This window comes from Carassius auratus, unplaced genomic scaffold, assembly GCF_003368295.1.
Source record: "Carassius auratus strain Wakin unplaced genomic scaffold, ASM336829v1 scaf_tig00021681, whole genome shotgun sequence".
Lineage (NCBI taxonomy): Eukaryota > Metazoa > Chordata > Actinopteri > Cypriniformes > Cyprinidae > Carassius > Carassius auratus.
In genome coordinates this window covers 1-22255 of record NW_020525128.1, presented here as the reverse complement: position 1 = coordinate 22255, position 22255 = coordinate 1, and the positions used below count along the sequence as shown (strand labels likewise).

At 34.6% G+C, this 22255-nt stretch overlaps 1 protein-coding gene and 1 long non-coding RNA gene across 2 annotated transcripts in view; both read left to right on the top strand.

Moving 5' to 3' along the window:
* Window positions 1–11096, top strand: part of LOC113077141 (neurogenic locus notch homolog protein 1-like) — a 35610-nt gene extending 24514 nt beyond the window's left edge. Inside the window, exons 20-33 of the mRNA XM_026249593.1 lie at window positions 749–933; window positions 1132–1264; window positions 1360–1617; window positions 2602–2714; window positions 2828–3396; window positions 4280–4681; window positions 4782–4930; window positions 5928–6138; window positions 6678–6759; window positions 6842–7004; window positions 7085–7383; window positions 7759–7906; window positions 7990–8087; window positions 8843–11096. Coding sequence (XP_026105378.1) covers window positions 749–933; window positions 1132–1264; window positions 1360–1617; window positions 2602–2714; window positions 2828–3396; window positions 4280–4681; window positions 4782–4930; window positions 5928–6138; window positions 6678–6759; window positions 6842–7004; window positions 7085–7383; window positions 7759–7906; window positions 7990–8087; window positions 8843–10042 — 4010 coding nt within the window. The 3' untranslated portion in view covers window positions 10043–11096. The remainder of the gene's footprint in view (window positions 1–748; window positions 934–1131; window positions 1265–1359; window positions 1618–2601; window positions 2715–2827; window positions 3397–4279; window positions 4682–4781; window positions 4931–5927; window positions 6139–6677; window positions 6760–6841; window positions 7005–7084; window positions 7384–7758; window positions 7907–7989; window positions 8088–8842) is intronic.
* An 8064-nt stretch (window positions 11097–19160) lies between these two features.
* Window positions 19161–22233, top strand: LOC113077140 (uncharacterized). The gene is made up of 3 exons (XR_003281259.1): window positions 19161–19420; window positions 21075–21234; window positions 22133–22233. It is a non-coding gene; the product is annotated as an uncharacterized LOC113077140 (long non-coding RNA).
* Window positions 22234–22255: the final 22 nt, after the last annotated feature.

Sequence of the window (22255 nt, the reverse complement as noted above, 5' to 3'; positions counted from 1 at the left end):
CCACTTACCAATAATGTGTTATTATATTCAAATGTTAAAATATATTACATGTCCAATAACCGATTTATAAGTAATACATTTTACTTACCCAATTTAAATAAATTGGGAAATATATATATTTTTTGCAATATTTGTCATTTCTGACAACAGATAATGAATGAATAAAAATAAATGAAATAACTGTTATAAATTAGTTCATTGATTTAATACATTTTAAATCATTTTTTGATCAAAATTATTATACTTTTGGCTAGATATATATCACTTTTGGCTATATTTACATTCCCCGTGTACAACAAGCTGAAAACGACTGGTGGAAATGTTTTGTTTTTATTGTTTGTTGAGTTGTTGTTTTATTTGTTTACCTGCATGCCAGGTGACCACTTACCAAAAATGTGTAGTTATATTTAACTTTTAAAATATATTAAATGTCCAATAACAGATTTGTAGGTAATACATTTAACTTACCAAATTTAAATAAATTATAAAATTATATTTTTGTTGTTGTTGCAATATTTAATAATAGAGAATGAATTAAAAAAAAATGAAATAACTTTAATAAACTTTAATAAATAACTACATTGATTTAATACATTTTAAATACTTTTTGGATCAAAATTATTACTCTTTTGGCTAGATGTATATCACTTTTTTTGTGTACAGCAAGCTGAAAACAATGTTTGCCACATTAAAATGCCATATGAAGTGTCATTAAAAGTTGATGGGTTTAATTTGCACGTTTTCTCAGGAGTGCCTGTGGCCGTTCTGTGCCGTAACGCGGGTCAGTGTGTAGACGTGGGGAACACACACCTGTGCAGATGCCAGGCCGGATACAAGGGCAGCTACTGTCAGGAGCAGGTGGACGAGTGCATGCCGAACCCCTGCCAGAACGGAGCCACCTGCACCGATTACCTGGGAGGATACAGCTGTGAGGTAGAAACACACACACACACACACACACACCTGTGCAACATCATCAGTGCTGGAGTCCATTACTGAGTCCATGACACAAATCACATGTTTTAGGGAATGTAATGGAATTATTTTCAGATTTTTAGAACTTTGGAAACTGATTACATGGAATCAGTTACTTTGAGTTCCACGAGTCTAACGTCCGTTTCTCTCTTTCAGTGCGTTCCTGGATATCACGGAGTCAACTGTAGTAAGGAGATAAACGAGTGTGTGTCTCAACCCTGTCAGAACGGAGGAGCCTGCATCGACCTCATCAACACGTACAAATGCTCCTGTCCGCGGGGAACGCAAGGTACGGACACATTCACGCGCTCACAACCGCTGGATTCATCTCTTCACGCTTCAGTAGGTGAACTGTCTGATTGTTTCCTCTGGCCGTGTTTGCAGGGGTTCACTGTGAGATTGACGTCGATGACTGTTCCCCGGCCGTGGATCCGCTAACCGGCGAGCCGCGCTGTTTTAACGGAGGCCGATGTGTTGACCGTGTTGGAGGCTATGGCTGCGTGTGTCCGGCTGGGTTTGTGGGCGAGCGATGTGAGGGCGATGTCAACGAGTGTCTGTCTGACCCCTGTGACCCCAGCGGATCCTACAACTGTGTACAGCTCAACAACGACTTCCGCTGCGAGTGCCGTACAGGATACACCGGTACAAACACAAATGATCACATTTGCATTGATAATAAATGTTTATCAATGAATATAACCAGTATGATTGGAGTAGGCACTAGATCATTTAGTGTTGGTGAATTTCAAACAAAAAAAATAAATGCTAAGGCTATATTTTGCATGCAAAATGTAAATTCTTAAGGATAATTAGACATTTTTCAAGCATATTTTCCTGGCAAATTTTTATTACTTCAATGCAGACAAAATATTTTGATTTATTGGCTAATATATATACTTACTCTATCATTATACATTCTAACTGTATTTTCACTATATAACTTAGAAAATTAGAATTATACTTCACATGTGTAATTTAAATGTAAACATTTATTTATTTGCTTGATTATATCTGAGAAAAATATTTCTAAGTATACTCACAATATAATTTTCAACTTAAATATATTTATATGATTAGCAGAAATGAACAAAAACTGATTTTTTGGCTTCAGATATAATTTAAATCTCAAACATTACAAACTTAATTTCTTGATTTATTTATACATTTAGTAGCAAGTATATGAAGTATGCTTAGTACTGTACATTTTACTTATTAATTGATTTATTTATAAATTCAATCCTACAAAACTGATGCAGTATACTTAGAATTATACTTCAGAGATTTAATTTACAGCACAATTTAATTGTATTCATTTTATTAGCACAGTACAACACAAACTGACAAATTATATTTAATTATACTTCACAGATATTATTTATTTTCACATAAATTAAATGTAATGCAACAAAAACTATGAAAAGTACTGCATAGATGTAATTAATTATTTAAACGTGTTTATTTATTGGTAATTATGTTGTTTTTTTTTTTTTGGAAATTTAGTTTAAGTGTGTTTTATGTATATTTATAGGTAAAAATTGATAGCCTGAAAGCACTGTAAGTCGCTTTGGATAAAAGCGTCTGCTAAATGCATAAATGTAATTTTTTTAAATGTAATTTAATTTATAGGCAAGCGCTGTGAAACGGTGTTCAATGGTTGCAAGGACACACCATGCAAAAACGGAGGAACATGTGCTGTAGCAAGCAACACCAAAAACGGATACATCTGCAAGTGTCAGCCGGTGAGTAAAAACACACATTTACAGCTAATGCTATGATTTGAACATCACATAAACATATGGATCAGTTTAGAAACCCCTTTGAATGCGCTCTCTAATCTTTCGCTCTCTCTCAGGGTTACTCTGGCTCCTCCTGTGAATATGACGCCCAGTCCTGCGGCTCCCTGCGATGTCGTAACGGTGCTACCTGTGTCTCGGGACACCTGAGTCCTCGCTGTCTCTGTCTGCCGGGCTTCAGCGGACACGAGTGTCAAACACGCATGGACTCGGCCTGCCTCAACAACCCCTGCTACAACGGCGGCACCTGCCAACCCATCAGCGACGCCCCGTTCTTCCGCTGCTCCTGTCCATCCAACTTCAACGGACTCCTCTGCCACATCCTTGATTACTCCTTCAAAGGAGGGCAGGGCCGAGACATCGCCCCGCCGGAGGTGGAGATCCGGTGTGAAATCGCTCAGTGTGAAGGCAGGGGTGGAAACGCCATCTGTGATACCCAGTGTAACAATCACGAGTGCGGATGGGACGGCGGCGACTGCTCTCTGAATTTCGACGACCCGTGGCAGAACTGTAGCACCGCTCTGCAGTGCTGGAGGTACTTCAACGACGGCAAATGTGATGAGCAATGCGCCAACGCTGGGTGCCTTTATGATGGATTCGACTGCCAAAGACTGGAGGGGCAGTGCAAGTGAGTGGAATCTATTTCTTTATATTTTTATTTATTTTTATTCTTTATTTGTGTTACTGTTTTACCATATAATATATTTATAATTAAACATTGAGTGTTATTTATAGTCTTTTTTTTTTTGCTTCATCATTAGGGGCTTACTTTTTTTCTTCTTTTTTTTTTTATTATTTTTATATTTATTTATTTTTATTATTTATTTAGTTTTTGCTGTTTTATATGTATGTGTGTGTGTGTGTGTGTATTTAATTGTATTTATTATTTTTTTAATTACTTCTTCATTAAGGATTTTAATTTTCATTAAGTTTTTACAATCTTTTATTACCTTTGGGAAATAATAGAAAAATAGTCAAATAGAAATGGAAAAATCCGGGTGGGGAAATCATGAAATAATTATTAATGAATAATGATTAATGAATAACTAATGAAATGTTTCTTACAATATCAAGGCTGTCACAAGTTTTATTTTAGCATTATTTATGTCCTACTATATTATTTAGTCATTTATTTTGTATTTTTCAATTTTCACTGTAATTTCAGTTTAAAGTTAATTTAAATTTTAGTTTTTATTAGAATTTTGTATATATATATATATATATATATATATATATATATATATATATATATATATATATTATTATTATTTTTTTTTTTTACTAATTACTTTATAATTACAATTTTGCAGCCTTTTATTACCTTTAGAAAATGCATCCTACAATATTATGTTAATAATAATAATAATTGCATATAATAAAATTGTAAATACTACAACTAGAGAAACCAGTGGGAAATTGGCCATTAATTAAATTTTTTTTTTTAACCTTAACCATACTTTTACATTTAGTCATTTAGCAGAACGACCCTAACCTTCGCTCTTTATCTTCAGTCCGCTTTACGATCAGTACTGTAGGGATCACTATGCAGATGGTCACTGCGATCAGGGCTGTAATAACGCCGAGTGTGAATGGGACGGTCTGGACTGCGCTGATGACGTTCCTCAGAAACTGGCCGTGGGAAGTCTGGTTCTAGTGGTCCACATCCAACCAGACGAGCTTCACAACCGCTCCTCGTCTTTCCTCCGCGAGCTGAGCGGACTGCTGCATACTAACGTGGTTTTCCGCCGCGACGCTAACGGAGAGCCGCTCATTTTCCCGTACTACGGCAGCGAGCACGAGCTGAGCAAGCACAAGCGCTCTGATTGGACGGACCCGAAGCGCGCCAGGAGAAGCCTGACGGAGTTCACGAAGCCCCGCCTACGACGAGAACTCGATCAGATGGAGATCAAAGGGTGAGTGAAAGCAAAACACTGTTAAATCTGAATATTTACATGCAATTAATCATATAACGGTGCTTTATATGTGTGATATTCACGTGTTTATGTGCTGCAGGTCTATCGTGTATCTAGAGATTGACAACCGTCAGTGTTACCAGCAGTCTGACGAGTGTTTCCAGAGCGCCACGGATGTGGCGGCGTTCCTCGGAGCGCTGGCCTCTAGCGGGAATCTCAATGTTCCTTACATCATCGAGGCCGTCACAAGTGAGTGCCACTTTTATGACAAAATCACTGTTATTTTAGTATTTATTATGTACTGTTATATTATTTATTATGTACTATTATAGTAATACTTATAAAGTACATATTATTATATTTTGATTTAGCTTATAAAAAAAAATATTTATGCACTTTTTTTTATTAGTGGTTATTTATTAGTAAATCATTTTTATTTAAGTTTGTTTTTGATTTTCAGTTTTAGGATTTTAGTTTCAATGTCGCGAATTTTTGTTCAAGTTTTTCATTTAATATGTATTTGTTTTTATTTTATTTCAGCTTAAATTTTCAGTGTTAAGTGTAATAGGTTTTTATTTTAAAATTTGGTTTCTCTTTTAATGTTTTCTATTTATTTTTATTTCAGTTTTTATGACTTAATTTAATTTTATTCCAATTGCCCAGCAACATTTTTTATTCTTATCTAATATTCATTTTATTTTAGCTTTAATTTTCGTAAAAATTTTAGTTGAAGTTCTTGTCATTTTGTTATGTGCATTTGTTCTTTATATTAGGTTTATATATATATATATATATATATATATATATATATATATATATATATATATATATATACTATCATTTATTTCGATTTTATACTTTTTGTTCTTTAAATTCATTTTATTTCCTTTAGTTGTCAAGCAACATTTCTAGTTTTAATTTCTTCTTCATCTAATATTCATATTTTAGCTTTAATCTTCAGTTTTCATTTTAATTTTTGTAACGGTTCTTTTGTTTTTATTAAATATTTTGTTAATTATTTTTAGCTTTAAATTATTTCAGTTTTAGTACTTAAACTCATTTTATTTCAGTTACTTGCCAAGCAACATTTAAAATTTTTGAATGTTTTTCATATAATATTTATATTGTGTTGTATTTCTGCTTTATTTTAACTAACGAAAATGATTTAACAATTTTAATTTGAGTTAACTCTAACACTGAATGATACTCTACACACTTCTGCATTAATAACTATATCTGTGCGCAGGTGAGGACCCCCCCACAAAGCCAGGGGAGATGTACCCTGTGTTCCTGGTGCTGCTGTTTCTGGCGGTTCTGGCGCTGGTGGCTGTGGGCGTCGTGGTCTCCAGGAAGAGGAAGAGGGAACACGGGCAGCTTTGGTTCCCCGACGGATTTAAAGTCTCAGAACCCAAAAAGAAACGACGGGAACCGGTTGGAGAGGATTCTGTTGGACTCAAGTGAGTATGTGGTTAAAAAGACAGTGCTTTATATAAATATCAGATACTAAATTGTATTGAAATGATAAAAGGTTGCCTTGGCCACTAAAAGAAATTAGTTGAAGTACTAAAATTATAATAACATCAAGTCAAAGCTAAATGAAAATATACAAAAAAAAAAAAAATTAAGAAGCACAAAAAGTTATATAATAAAAAGTTGATATAATATAGAATAATAGATCTGTTTGCTAATGAATGTCATTCACCGAAGTGTGACTTTTAAAAAGCAATTTAGTAATATATAAAATGTATAAGAATATAAAACAATTAAAGGGACCAAATGATAATTTAGTAGAATTGTATATGTTGCACCTAAACTTATGTGCATTGTTATTTTTGTATTATTTTGACTCTTCTTTTTTTATATTAGTCTAACTGACATTTATAATTCCATTTATTATCATAAAAAAGCATTTGTTATCCTAGAATTCACAAAAACAGACTTTTTCCCACTTCTATCACTCACATTAATGATAACATTTCACTTCCCGTCCCATCAGGCCTCTGAAAAACTCGGACAGCTCTCTGATGGACGAACAACTGAGTGAATGGGCAGAAGACGACACGGGCAAACGGTTTCGGGTGAGTGATGAAACATTCTGCTGTCTGTTAGAGCTGCTCCATAACTCCGGATGGATGTGTAACGGTGTGTATTCGTGTGCAGTATGAGGAGCGGTCTATTCTGGACATGAGCGGTCAGCTGGATCACCGACAGTGGACACAGCAGCACCTGGACGCGGCTGACCTGCGGCTGAACTCTATGGCTCCGACTCCACCACAGGGCGAGATCGAGAACGACTGCATGGACGTCAACGTCCGCGGGCCTGGTGAGCGCTCGCACCCTTACCATCACTTACTGATCACAGCTCGGGAGTTTTCTTTAAACTGTGCCTGGTTTCTCTCGTAGACGGTTTCACTCCGCTGATGATCGCGTCGTGCAGCGGCGGAGGTCTGGAGAACGAAAACGGCGAGGGAGAAGACGATCCCTCTGCTGAAGTCATCACTGACTTCATCTACCACGGCGCCAACCTGCACAATCAGACGGACCGGACGGGCGAGACCGCGCTGCACCTGGCCGCCCGCTACGCCCGCTCGGACGCCGCCAAACGTCTGCTGGAGTCGTGCGCGGACGCTAATGTTCAGGACAACATGGGCCGCACGCCTCTCCACGCCGCTGTTGCAGCTGACGCTCAGGGAGTCTTCCAGGTCAGTGAGAAAAATACTGGTTATATCCAGCTTTTCATGATTCAGGATGATCTAAACTAGTTTAATTTGTGTGGAAGCATCAACCGCTCCATTATAAAAGATGTTATTAATAGTATTATTAATAATAGTAGTAGTAGCAGTGTGTAAATAATAATAAAAAATAATAATACTTTTAAAAACATGCTTTGGTTTATTTTAATTGTATTCAGTATTAAGCCTAAATGTATATTTAATATATAAAATGTATTTATAATATAATAATGTATAGTATTTGATGGATAATTTGTTTTGTGCACGTTTTGTATTTCTTGCATGTAATTTAATGATCTTTAGTTGCTGAATATTCTTAAAACATTGCCTTGTGTTTGGCCACAGATTCTTATTCGGAACCGAGCGACGGATCTGGACGCCCGTATGCATGATGGAACGACTCCGCTGATCCTGGCCACCCGATTGGCTGTCGAGGGAATGGTGGAAGAGCTCATTAACTGCCATGCAGATCCCAACGCTATTGATGATTCTGGTATGAACACAAACAAACGATATATGCTGAACCAAATCTCATGGCCGTCCTCATTAACTGACTCTGTTTTTATGTTTCTGTAGGTAAATCTGCTCTTCACTGGGCGGCTGCAGTTAATAACGTGGACGCTGCTGTCGTTCTTCTGAAGAATGGAGCCAATAAAGACCTACAGAATAACAAGGTGAGACTGTCTTACTGTTATTTTTGATTATTCCAAATGAAAAACATGTTATTTTAGTATTATTTATGTACTCATTAGTTTTCATTATTGTTATTATTTTAAATTTGCTTTTATTTTAGTTTTCATTTGAGCTTTTTTTTTGTTCTTGTCTTATGTGTCAGTTTTCCCCCATTTTTTGTATTAATATTTGTTGACTTTTTTTTTTAGCTTGTTTTTTTTCTTCCTTTTTGCTAGTTAGTAATTTTAGTGCTTCAACATTTTTTTTATTTTATTAAAATGTATTAGTTTATTTGGTTTTCATTTTTAACCTTATTTCATTTAGTTGCCAAGGTAAAATTCTCAGTTTTCATCTTATTTATCAAATTAAATATTAAAGCATTAAAACTCTATTAAGCATGATTCATCAGTGCACATAAAAAAATTGCAACTTGTGTGTTTTGTAGCAGTGTTATTTTAGCACTATTTATTTGCTTCTAAATATTTTTTATTAGTATTTTGAATTGGCTTTTATGTTTACATTTTCTTTTGAATTTTTTTTCAATTTGTAGTTATTTTTACCATAGTAGTAGTATTAATAAGAATAATATAATTTAATAATGATCAATGTAATAATATTTAGGATTAATTTGTTTTGTCTTAATTTAATATTTTATTTGATTTATTTCCAGTTAGTACTTTTAGTACTTTCATCTATATTTATTTTATTTCAGCTTTCAAGTAACAAAAATATTAACGATAATACTCTTGGTTTGCAGGAGGAGACGCCACTTTTCTTGGCTGCTCGCGAGGGAAGTTACGAAACCGCTAAAGTCCTGCTTGATCACCTGGCCAACCGTGAGATCACAGATCACCTAGATCAGCATCCACGCGACATCGCGCAGGAGCGCATGCACCACGACATCGTACGTCTGTTAGAGGAATACAACCTGGTCCAGAGTGCCGCGCTGCCTCTATCGCCCCCTCTCTGCTCGCCCAACACCTACCTGGGCATCAAACCCAGCCCGGGTGGTGCCAACAACAACAACACAGCCAAGAAAGCGCGGAAACCAAGCAGTAAAGGCGTAGGAGGGAAGGATGGCGGAAAAGACATGAGAATGAAAAAGAAAAAGCCTGGAGAGGGCAAAAATGGAGGCATTATGGAAGGGGGCGTCCTCTCGCCTGTCGATTCGCTGGAGTCGCCCCACGGTTACCTGTCGGATGTCTCGTCCCCGCCTACGATGACATCACCATTTCAGCAGTCCTCGCCCATCACTTTGAATCATCTCCAAGGATTGGCCGACAACCACATGGGCGGAGCTCTTCAGAGCTTAGGGAAGCCGTTTGACTCCGCCCCTCCTCCTCGCTTATCGCATCTGCCAGTGGCTAACAATGGAGGCGGAGCTCAAACGGCGGCATGCGATTGGCTGCAAAGGGTGCAGCAACAGCAACAGCACGGCTTCCCAACCCTGATGCCCACAATGCTTTCTGCCACGAATATGCCGCAGGTCATGGGTTATCCCACATTGCAAAGCAGCCACCTCGGCATGCAGTCGCACATGATTCCCAACCATGCCCATCAGAATATGGCGCCAATGCAGCACCAAAACAGCGCTTCCTCTGGCCACGCCCTTTCTCATCACTTCCTAGGTGACTTAAGTGGGCTGGATCTTCAGTCCGGCTCAGGACACGCCCCCATCCAGACCATCCTACCGCAGGAGAGTCAGCGCATGGCTCCGCCCATTTCTAGCACACAGTTTCTGACTCCGCCTTCTCAACATAGCTATTCCAACCCTATGGACAACACTCCCAGTAACCAGCTGCAGGTTCCCGACCACCCGTTCCTCACACCCTCCCCTGGATCTCCCGACCAATGGTCAAGCTCGTCTCCACATTCCAACTTGTCTGATTGGTCAGAGGGCATCTCGAGCCCACCCACCAGTATGCAGATGAACCATATCCCAGAGGCCTTCAAGTAGGCGGGGCTTTGGCATCTAGAAGCTGAACTCAATAGACAATTTTATATTAATTATAAAAACTCTTTATGATTTTTGTATTCTAATAACCATTTTTCTTAATTTTTGTATTTATTTATGTGTTTTGTACTACATATAAGATTTTTTTTTTTGTAATTTATACTGTATTTTATTTTTATTTTGACCTTAAACTGTTCTGAAAATAATTGTGAACAATATGACGCTGCCAGAAATTTTGTTGTTGTTGTTTTTTTTAACTAAAATTTCAGTATTCGATTTTATATGGTCCTTTTTATATATATAAAAAAATGTTTCTGTAAACAAAAATGTACAAAAATGTCTTAAAGGTGCAGTAGGAGATCTTGGAAAATTCTGACTTTAGCCTGATAGCATTGAAAGTGAACGTCTCATCCAGACCAAGCGTTTTGATTGGACAAACATCTCTTGGTCCTAGGCCTTCCGCAGAATATATAAATACATTTAGACCACTTAACTTAATGATTGCTATCGGGATGTAAAGAGACTTTCAACCAGCATAACAAAAAATGTTTCTGAAGACAATCACCTATTGCACCTTTAATATTGTGAATTTAATGTATAACACACATGCCTCTGCACACGTTTGTTTCTGTTTTAACACAAAAGAGAGTTGTTTATGGCTGATTTATGCTATGTTACTGTGTATCGTCTGTAGACACTGTTTCCAAATCTTTTCCCCATGGTACCTTGCTTTAGGTGCTTTTGGGAGCTTTTCGTATGTAGTGTAGCATTCACTGTTATTTATTGCCTGCTGTAGACATGTAGGATATATTATGACATATAGATGAGAGAGTGTGTGTGTGTGAGAGAGAGGAGACAGGTATGTATCGCAGTAAGATGACATCATCAGTGCAGATGAGGTGTGATTGTTGTTTTATAAATGCAGATCAAATCTTTTAATGGTGACATGGAAAAAACTGACTTGTAGATTGTTGAGGGGAAAAAAGTATTTTGTTCATTGTTGTAAAGTAACTTTTCTTAACCCAATAAAGTACACCGTTTGGTGACATTACTTTTACGCTGTGTTGTCAAACTTGATTTACCTTCAATATATTCATGTGAATAGGGAAAAAAAGCATCACTATTATTATTTCTTAAACTATTGTTTGAAAGATTTTAAAATGTTTTTGAAAGAAATCTATTTATGCCAATCAAGGCTGTATTTATTTGATCAAAAACAGAGTAAAAACGATAATATTGTGAAATATAGCAATTTAATCATTACAGTTTTCTAATGTGATATATATTAAAATGTAATTTATTCCTGTGATGCGCAGCTGTATTTTCAGCATCATTCCTCCAGTCTCCATTGTCACATGATCTTCAGAAATCATTCAGATTTACTGATTTGCTGCTCAAAAAACCTGAAAAGTAAATACTCATATAAATATATAGATTAAATCAATAGTCATGATATAAATTAAAAGACATTTAGGCATTAGGCAAACATTATTACTTAAAAGATAAGAAAATATAAGCAACACTTCTCATTTCCATTTCTCATTTTTTATTTTATTTTTTTGCATTATTTAGTAAAAAAAAAAATTACTCAGTACAAGACAATATTCCCCATCTTATTTCAAAAGCTTCACATACAGCATGCAAAAAACAAAACAAAAAAACATCAAATGGAAAAATGCATGTAATAAAGATAAAGCATTTTTAAGTAAATATAGTATTAATATTTTAAATAGCCAACTTCTTACAAGTTGCATTTTATGTGGATATTTTTAAATAAGGCATTTGAAGTGTAAATGTAAAAGTGTAAAAGAGGAGGCCGTGACATGAACTGAATTTTTCACTGCTTCAACTCCGCTATTTAAAGACTGAACATAATATACATACAATAATATACATCTATACAACATAAAACTATGAAATAATAACAGCTTCATGTGTCTTTGGTTTTCCAGGCTACTCGTGCATCTACTCATGCAACTTTTAGTTTGTTCTGTTCTCGACAGACAGTGACTCTGTTTAATCGATTATACACGATTAATTTACATTTCATCAGAGATTGTTTGTGACAAGCTGTGGACATGCATTTGGTTCACCAAAAAGAAAAAAACTCACCCTCCGGCCATCCAAAAAGTAAATGAGTTTGTTTCTTCATCCAAACAGATTTGTAGAAATGTATACATTGCTTGCTCAGCAATGGATGCTCTGCAGTGAATGGGTGCCGTCAGAATGAGATTCAAAACAGCGTAATCCACACCACTCCAGTTCATCAGTTAACATCTTGTGAAGCCAAAAGTTGTAGGCCTTTATTTTAACCTCAAACCTCCACTTCTGGCCAAAATTTGAGTCCATAAAAGCACTTCCTCCGCTTTTTTTTAAATGTATTAAGTCATGTGTGCCTTTCCAGATCATACCCATTCAACAGAATTTGCCACAGGTTACAAGCGACATGAATGCTCCAGAGCTAAATTTCAACTGTCCCAGAGAAGGGTTTAAATAATTCTGCAATAGAATCATTTAAGTTGTTTATTTTTAATTAAAACAAAGATGTCAAAAAAAAAAAAATATATATATATATATATATATATATATATATATATATACATATATATTAATCCATATATATGGAATGGAGATAAATATAAAAGTTCAAAGACACAATATACATTAATACGCCTACATAAACATAAATGCATCCATACATATCAAAATCAAATAGAAAGTTCAAAAGTCTTCAAAGTTTTTCCACATTATTATTCATTAGGCTACATACTTTATTTTTCTGATACATACTGTCTATATAAATATTTCAGACAACAAAACCATAAAAATGGTTTTCTTATTAGTAAATGTACACTTATGAATGTGAAATTTGGTCAACAGTACAAGTAAATTAATTAATTCCAAAACTCTTCCTCTTGGTTTTTGGTTATAATAGTAGAAGCCATAGAGTACAGGTCAAATCTATCAAGAGGATCATGTGGTCCATATGATTGCAGGACGCGCATGCGCACTGTGCTTCTACATTCATCCATATAGGTACAACTCATAGCCAGACAATGAACGAGCGCTCGGATGGCAGAAGAGACACGAGGAGACACGTCGTTTTGAACCGGCACATCTCCCAGACGCGTTCTGCCCTCCGTTTACGTGATAATTGCTGAATAGCTGGCGGCGCGTCATGTAACGGAGGCCGCGCGAGGCGGAGAGGGCGACGCACGCACAGACGCCCGCGCGAGCGTTCATTACAAGGTAAATTCCGCTCTGATGGGGCTCGGCTCGGTCTGGCGTCGCCGATGTCGCCGCTTTTGGCCGCTGACAGGTGCAGACAGATTATATTTCTGATCCTGATAGTAAACCGGCTCCGTTTATTCATAATCTCTCGTCTGCATTGAGGATTTCACCCAGATATAAATCATATTGAATTGTTTTGTGTGACTTCTGAATGGTCCCTCATCAGTGCTGTCTTATCTTGGGTCATTGGTAGGTGATTGTTCATCATTTAAGATCATTCATTGTTTGGTCTGTTCCGGATCAGGATCTGGATGTTGGTTTGTTTGTCTGGCTGGGCCTTTTTTGGGCTGCTTTTGGTTTTCTGGACACGATTTTACAATGATTGCACACTGTCTTTATTAAAAGGTGTGTTGAATGCTACTGAGGTAGTACCATGGTACACTGATGCTGTTTACTATGGTACATCACAGTCAAAGGAGTTTCATCTGTCAAATGTGCAGCAGTACAGTAGATATTGTCTTTTGTTCAAGCTGACTTTTGTAGTTTTAAAATAAAAAATATATATAAAGGGAAATGCATCCTATGTGCACTTGTTTTTCTTTCTACCTATCATTTTTTATATCTTTTAGCCATGATCCAGGCATATTGTTAGATCCATGACAAAATTTCTAAAAGCATCATTTATATTTTTCACCTCATTATTGGACTGTTTTTCACTTTTATAGCTTACTCCTCAACAAGTCATATCAATATAAATAGTCGTTCATATTTAATTTTCTTAGGCAGAATACTGTAGATTTTGAAAAACGTAATTCTTGAAAGCATTTTATTGGATTAAAAATTAGTTTACGCTCCAGAATGCAGGATGAGTCCTCGATATTTGGATCTGTTTTCCTAGAAGAGAAAATTTTAATGTGTGTGTATCCCGAGAATGTTTTTTTTTATTTTAGCATATAGATGACTTCAAAGCCACTTTATAAGGAACAAAACTCCAAGGTTATTAAAGGTATAGTTGGATTTCTACTCGTGTCAGTGTATAACACTTTGCATAGTGAACATCTGAAGCTATGTGATCGCTTTATGAGGAATGCAAGGACCAGATTAATAACTCCTTTGACTGAATTGATCTTTTCTTGTGATGAACTGTTTGAGATGTGTTCACTAACCCTTGACCACATGTTTGTGTGTGTGTTTAGGATGGATGTCGGAGCGCTTGCAGGCGGGGACGGTGTCCTGAGAAGAGTGGATTCGGTTGAAGGTGGACTTGAAATCGTGCCGCTGGAAATGTACGACTCAGCCAGAGCCAAGATAGAAGCAAACCTCCGCTGGTTGTTCGCCAAAGCGTACGGGGAAGGCAAGTGCATCTCTTTTCGGCAGTGCCTCTATTACAAACAGTGACACCCTTTGAATTTCAGTATCATCATATTTATAGTTTCCTCCAAAGTTCCCCAAAACCATAGAAGTATCTTGTCCAAACAAAAACAAACACCACTTGGTGTTTATTTCTTAATTTGTGTTAGTAACAGATAGAAAAATTAGCAGTCTCATGTTTTTAATATGCTTTCATTATATATATTCTATAAAATTCTACTCCCTGTATACATTTATGGATTAAATCAATAGTTGGGCTATCAATTAAAATTTAAAAACACCAATTATTTATCAATTTAAACAAATATTATTACATTAAAAACAAATAATTGCCACAATTGTGATAAAAAAAAAACACCAAATAGCAAATTATACAAATATTATAATGTTTGCATATTATAATATTCAATATTTAAGATTAATATTAAAAATTATAAGTAAAAAGAAAATGATAGCCACAAGTTCTCATAGTCTTTCTGTAAAAAAATATATTAAAAAAAATAAAATAAAGTTGAATATATATATATATATATACACACACACACACACACACACACACACACACACATATATATATATATATATATATATATATATATATATATATATATATATATATATATATATATATATATATATATATATATATATATTCATCTTTATTAAATTAAATACGTTAAAATAAAACCTTTATCAATAAAAATTGTATTTTTATTTATTTAATTTTGTAATAATAAAAAAAAAAAAATAATAATTATTGTTTCTTATTGGTGGACACTGTGTCCCTGGCAGAACGCACTCTTGTTTGGCCTGTGACTCCTGTTAAACTGCTTGCTTTGGATGCTGGCAGTGAGATGTGTTCACTGGCATGGAGAAATAGTTCTGAAGTAGCAGAAGGTGTGTGTGTTGGCCTGAGAGTGTGTGTGTGTAGCTTCTTATTCAGCAGTTCTCACAGTTCACAGTGACCACGGCTCTAAACTGACCACGAGAGAGGTTTAGAAAGGACCTGGCTTTTGAGTTGAGCAGAGCCTTTGGAATAAGTGATTGTGATCGATGCCTGATCGAGGAAACTTACTGGATGTGTGTTTGAAAGGCAGGAGGAAGGTGATGATGGTGATGGTGTGCGTGTGTGTTTTCTTCTAGCAGAGCGTCTTGAGTCTAATCAGGGGACAGAAATAACATGTGACATCACTAAGCTCATTTAGACTAAAGTTACAAATAATGGATGCATTGACATAGAAAAGTCTTATGTGATAACCATGTCAAGTACATGCTTTTTTACAATACACTGTTTCAAAGCAGCTTTACAGAAAATCAGGATGTTGATGTTTATAATATTATAATATCTTCATACCTTTTAGTTGCATTTAGCAGATTAAACAGTATATACTGTATATATATATTCAACTTTATATAAAAAGTAGAGCGAAAATAGTAAAGTTTTGTGATTTGGAAAAAAAACATGTTGAGATTTGCTATATAGTAAATCTCTTTATACAGTTTGCTAGTTCATATCGTGATTTGTTTACTGTATATATGCAAATAAAGTTTGATATAATTTTAATCCAAATAAATTAGGTATCTTCATTTGCCTTATGTTTATATTTGTAATATATGTGCAATGCAACTTCATATAAAGAGCAGAGCAATAATGTTGTTACATTTTGCAATGACTAAAATAAAAAATTAAGCAGTTGAGATTTAGTATATATATCATTTCTATGGAGTTTACTGTGTGAATGCATATGAAGTTTGATATAATATTAATCCTACTTTTTACAGAGAGCTGTGCTATAACACCTATTACATTTTTGTGATGCTAATGTAATATTTCGGAAAATATTTCATGTTTGTCTGATTGTATATAGATATCTATGTAGATGATTATGATAAATGTTTGATTAGCATTTGAAATGAGCTTTGTCATGCTTTCTAATAGATCCATATTGATCTGTAAGACCTCGATCTTGAAAACCTTGAAAAAAAGTGACGAAAAAAAAAAAAATCTTGATCACCTCATGCATGTGAATGAGAAAAAGTATCTAAATTAATCACCATAATTTGCCTAATGTTTTATATTCATAGTATATGTGCAATGCATTGTCTGTGTTTGAAATCCCATGCACACTGTCACTCTTGCTAAAACAGATTTTACATTATGTAAATTACCCTTTTAATCACCAAATCTGAATATAAATACTGAGTTGCACTTGTGATATTTCAGAATATTGTTGAGTTGTAGTATTTGATTGGTCCTTTCTCCGAGGTTTTCCGGCTCTGGCTGAAACCTGAAGCTGCCTCCTCAGATGATTTGATGTGATTGTGTGCGTTTATGTGGAGTTTAGCTCTGGAGCGCTTTGTCCAGTGTTGAAGATGTGGTCAGATGTCATTGTGAGGGGAAACCCTTGTGTGTGTGACCCATATCTGACTGTCAGACTTTGTTTATTAATGAGGAGCATACACACACACACACACACACACACACACACACAGACAAACCTGTTTGTAATGTGTGTGTGTGTGTGTGTGTGTGTGTGTAGAATTTTTGATTTTAATGTTAGTAATAAAAATGTAATTCATTTAAAAAAAATACATTTGAAATTAAAAGTACATATTGCAAGACTGGACCACAAAACAAGTCAGGTACATTTTCTGAAATTAAGATTTATATGCATAATCAGAAAGCTCTATAAATACGCTTTCCACTGATGCATGGTTATATTTACACTAGGCAATTTACAAAATATCTTCATGGAAAATGGAACATGATCTGATATCCTAATGATTGTTGGCATAAAATATATATATTTTTAATTTAGGGCCACACAATGTATTTTTTGGCTATTGCTACAAAATATACCAATGTCTTATACTTAAGACTTCTTTTGTGCTCCAGGGTCACATGATATTTGTACAAATATTTTCTTTTAATATTCTGGGATATTTAAGAGTAATCTTCATCGCAAATGTCTTCATTGAAAAAGATGATAAGTGTGTGGTTAAGATGCGTCTTCAAAAGAAAGTGGCACCGTAGTAATTTGATCCTGAATGGGGAGACATTTAGGGTACAACAGTACAACTGAACTGATTTCAGCAGGAACAATGTCTTGCAAAGAGTAAAAAAAACACATGGGAAAATCTGGAAATGGAAAGGGACAAATCCAATTTAAACCGATTTGTCTCTTTCCACCTTAAAAATAAATCCCATACATTCCCTTCTGTCAAACATCCCACCAGTGCTGTATTTCTTTAGTGTTGTCTATGTAGGATTTGTCAAATGCACACTTCCATATGCGTGCACACACACACACACACACGCACACACACACTTCTCATATGAGACAGTCAGCCACCGTTAATCTTCCTCAGGCTTTAATCTGACTGGTTGATCTTTGACCTCCTCATTTAACAAAACCTTAGATTGACCCTTGGCAGAATGGGGAAAAAAATGCAAGCAAACAAACATTTGCCTGTAAGAGAGAAATAAACAATTTAGAGGAAAAAGTGTCATTTTTGTGCTTGCACTAATAATAAACGGTGACGTTTTCCACCTGCGGAGCTGTCAACATCACCTAAAGCTGCTTATCTTGACCATGCTCTCTTCTCACGTCTGAATCAATCACACGAGGACAAGCACGCCAACAAGAGAAATAAACATCGTCTAGTTGCTTAGCAGTTAGCTGTAATTAGCTTAGCACTGAAGACGTGAATGTGTGATCACACTGAGACGCCGGACGTCGTGGCTCTCTGTGGAACTGTTTGGATTTGTTTTGTTTGATTCGGACGGAAAGATGTTCTCAAAATCACCTTTAGTTTTCTGTTTGTATAGAATTTCCACATCTTTGTCTTACAGTCTTTTCCAAACAATCTGTCTACAGTTCCTACAGTCTGATTTGTCAAGTCTACACTTAGTTTATTTATAGTTAGATTATTTTTAGTTAAAGGTCACATTTTACCCAAAATGTAAAAAAAAAAAGAGAGAGAGAGAAATTATATTTTTAATTTATAAATATATATAATTTAAGACAATTAAAATGCAGTATAATGGTAATATTTACATATATCATTATAATGATTATATAATGTTCATCATTATATATTATATAATTACTAGATATTTTTTCCTAAAATATTTTTCTATATTATCTCTATATAAAAAAATTATTAGATTTTCTGAAATTATTACAATTTGTACATACATACGCATACATATGTATATACATATGCACACACGTGCACACATAAATCCAATTTATCTACATTTGAATCTAAATAATATCAATATGCCTTGATATATTTAAAATTTTGAATGACATTTTATTTTTATATTTTATTTAAGTTTAAGTGATGTTTTGTCTATTGTTGTTATTATTTAAAAAAAAGTGTCTATATAGTTTTTAATTGTAGTTTTTTTAGTGCTTGGTAGCAAGCTGACAAGCTGAAATAAAATAAGTTTATATAACACTATTTTTTGTGTATTTTGTATAACTCTCTCTGTGTGTGTGTGTGTGTCAGAGCACATCCCGGCGGACCTGCGGGACCCGTTCTACAGGGATCAGTACTGCGTGGAGCACATCAAGCCCCCGGTGCTGTCTCTGCTGCTGTCCTCGGAGCTGTACTGCAGGGTGTGTGTGCTGCTGCTGAAGGGCGACCAGACGTCTGCGCTCCGCTCCCCATCAGGACGTGATCCAGACGCTCGCACGCCGAGGGATGTGTGTCAGAGAAGCAGACGACACACCTGTCTCCTGTGACCACCTCTCCTCCACCCCCATTAAGATGGTGTGATTCCCACCTTTGACCCCTGACCTGAAGATAGTGGCCAGGTCACACATGTGATTTTCCTCCAGAAGGAAAATCACATTAGGTTTCAGGGGGGGGGGTTAGATGCATTAAGCAGTTCTGATTTCTCAACATGTAAATTCACAGCAGTTTAGTTTTATTTATAGTTCTACAGTATATTATATATTTATTAGTATAGTTATAGTATTTCTCAGTGAATATTTATCAGCATTTATTATTTCCTTGAATCAGCTTTTATTTTACTTTTTTTTTTTTTTTGTTACCTATTATTTATATTTAATTTAATTTCAGCTTCATTTCAGTTACCAAAAGTTTGTTTTAATACAATAACAACACCGATCACAATGAAAAAAATAAAAACAAATAAAGAGCAGAAAAAATATGATTTATTATTTTTAATTTATTATTTATTTATTCTTGTCAAAACAAAAATTTGGGTTAATTTGTATAAATTCAGAGACAAGTTCTATAAATAGCTTGAGTATTTGATTTCCACATTCAGGCAGGAATGAAACTGAATTATTTCAGTCGTTTGATATAGACAGATGAATTCTCTCTCTGATCGACATTGATCAAAGTATTTTGTATATTTTTACAGAAAGGTTTATCCAATGCAAAATGTCCATATTTTTTGATGAGATGATAACTGATGCCAATCCCTGGTTTAGAAATACACGTAGTGAGCTTATGTAATGGTAAATATAATGTTTAGCAATAAACTATAGTATTATAATTTTATAGAATTAAATATATATGTATGTATATGTGTGTGTGTATGTGTATATATATGTGTGTATGTATATGTGTATATATATATTTATATATATATATATATATATATATATATATATATATATATATATATATATATATATATATATTATATATATATATATATATATATATATATATAGAATATTTTAGAAAATTATATATAAAACATAAATGTACATATGTATATATTATTAAAATATGCAGTTTTAATCAACTACTTTAAACCTGTAAAAAAGTATTGTTCTAGTATTCAATAATTTTTTTTTTTTTACATGTATATTTACAGTATTTACATTTATTCTGACCAAAATCACTGAAACGCATATCAAAACACCGTAATGTCTTCCAGATTTGTAATTTCCCACCAGTATTATTTTAGTATTATTTATATACTATTACATTATTTATTAATGTGTTAAATTAGCTATATATATTTTTTGGGTTTGTTTTTTATAATTATTATTTTTTTCAACATATTTTTTTTACTTTATTGTTATTGAAGTTTTTGTCTTAAAGTAATTTTAGTACTTTAACTTAAACATATTTATTTCAGTAATTTGCCAAGGCACCATTTACATTTTTTGTCTACATGTTTTAAAGTTTAAGCTCTCCAGCCAATTGTTTATTTTAGCTTTTTTTTTTTTTTTTTTTTTTTTAAGCTTTGTTTCAATTACTAACAAAAAAATTATTTGTAAGCAATATAACACCACTGCTTCCCAGCATGCTACTGTTTGAAATGATTGATTCTGCCTTGTTTCACAGTATTGTAGTATTGTGAATATAGTTGTTATTCGTATGCAGACTCCTGTATTCCGCTCTTCTTGTTTGTGTGTGTGTGTGTGTGTGTGTGTGTTTGTAGAGTTCTCATATCCCGCTGATAGACGCTCTGATGATGGCGTATACGCTGGAGATGATGGCTACAGAGAGTTGTGGCCAGTGTCAAGCGCTTCTCCTCCTTCTGCGCCTCTAAAGAGCTTCCCTTCGACGTGGAGGACACCATGCTGTTCTGGATCAACAAGGTCAGCGTTTCTTTCCTTTAATCAGGACATTGCAGTATAAATATGATAGTAGTCAAGTTCTTTGCACCAAGCATATTATAGTTTTGTTTTTCACTGTCATTTTCATCTTCCTTTCTGAGCCTTAGAAATAAATGTTATTTTGCTACTGTGCCTTTAAGACATTTGATTGTTTGTTAAAATTAAAGAAACAAAATATATAATTACTTTCAAGGTTAGAATGGCATAAAAGCTTTATGATTTTTCTTTTTTCAGGATTTTTTTGTTCATCATTCAAAATAAAAATCTTATGTAGCAATAGAAATATATTTAATGTCCCTGAACTGAAATAAAAACTGAAATAACAATGTATAAAAAAGAAAAAAAGACACTACTAAAGTCAAAAACGCACACAAAAAAACAATTTTTTTTACTAAAATTCAAATGAAACAGAAAATCTAACAATACAAATAAATATTAATAAAAACTAAAAATAGTATCTCAATGATATTAAAAATCTCTAGAAAACTAAACCTCTAAACTCTACTTGTATTGTTGAATATGTTTCAGATTTTTTTTATCACCAGTTAAACAAAAAGATTTGAGAAGTGACCTACCTCATTCAAAAGACGTGAAAGAATAGGAAGTTAGCCCAAAAACGTTTGTTTGTGGATAAAAATGACCAAACAGAATTAAAAAAATTGGTATATTCCTTAGACTTACTGGAAGTAGCAACAAATATCTTCTGAATTATTTCACAAGACGAAAATGAGTCTTTTATTGATTCATTCTCACCAATAAAGTGGAGTATTTTGCCCAGACATCTGATCACTGGTCACATGTCGTATCCTAATCTTGTCAGTTCCAGTCTGTCGAGTTTTTCACAGTATCTCAGACTGATCTGTGTGTGTTGTTGCTGCAGGTGATTCTGAAGACGAGAGAGCTCTCCGAGAAGGAGCTCAAGATCAAACAGCCGCTCTTGGATTCGCCGTGCCATCAGAAGGTCTGACCAATCACGAGTCTCCAAACCATCTGCTAGTCAAGC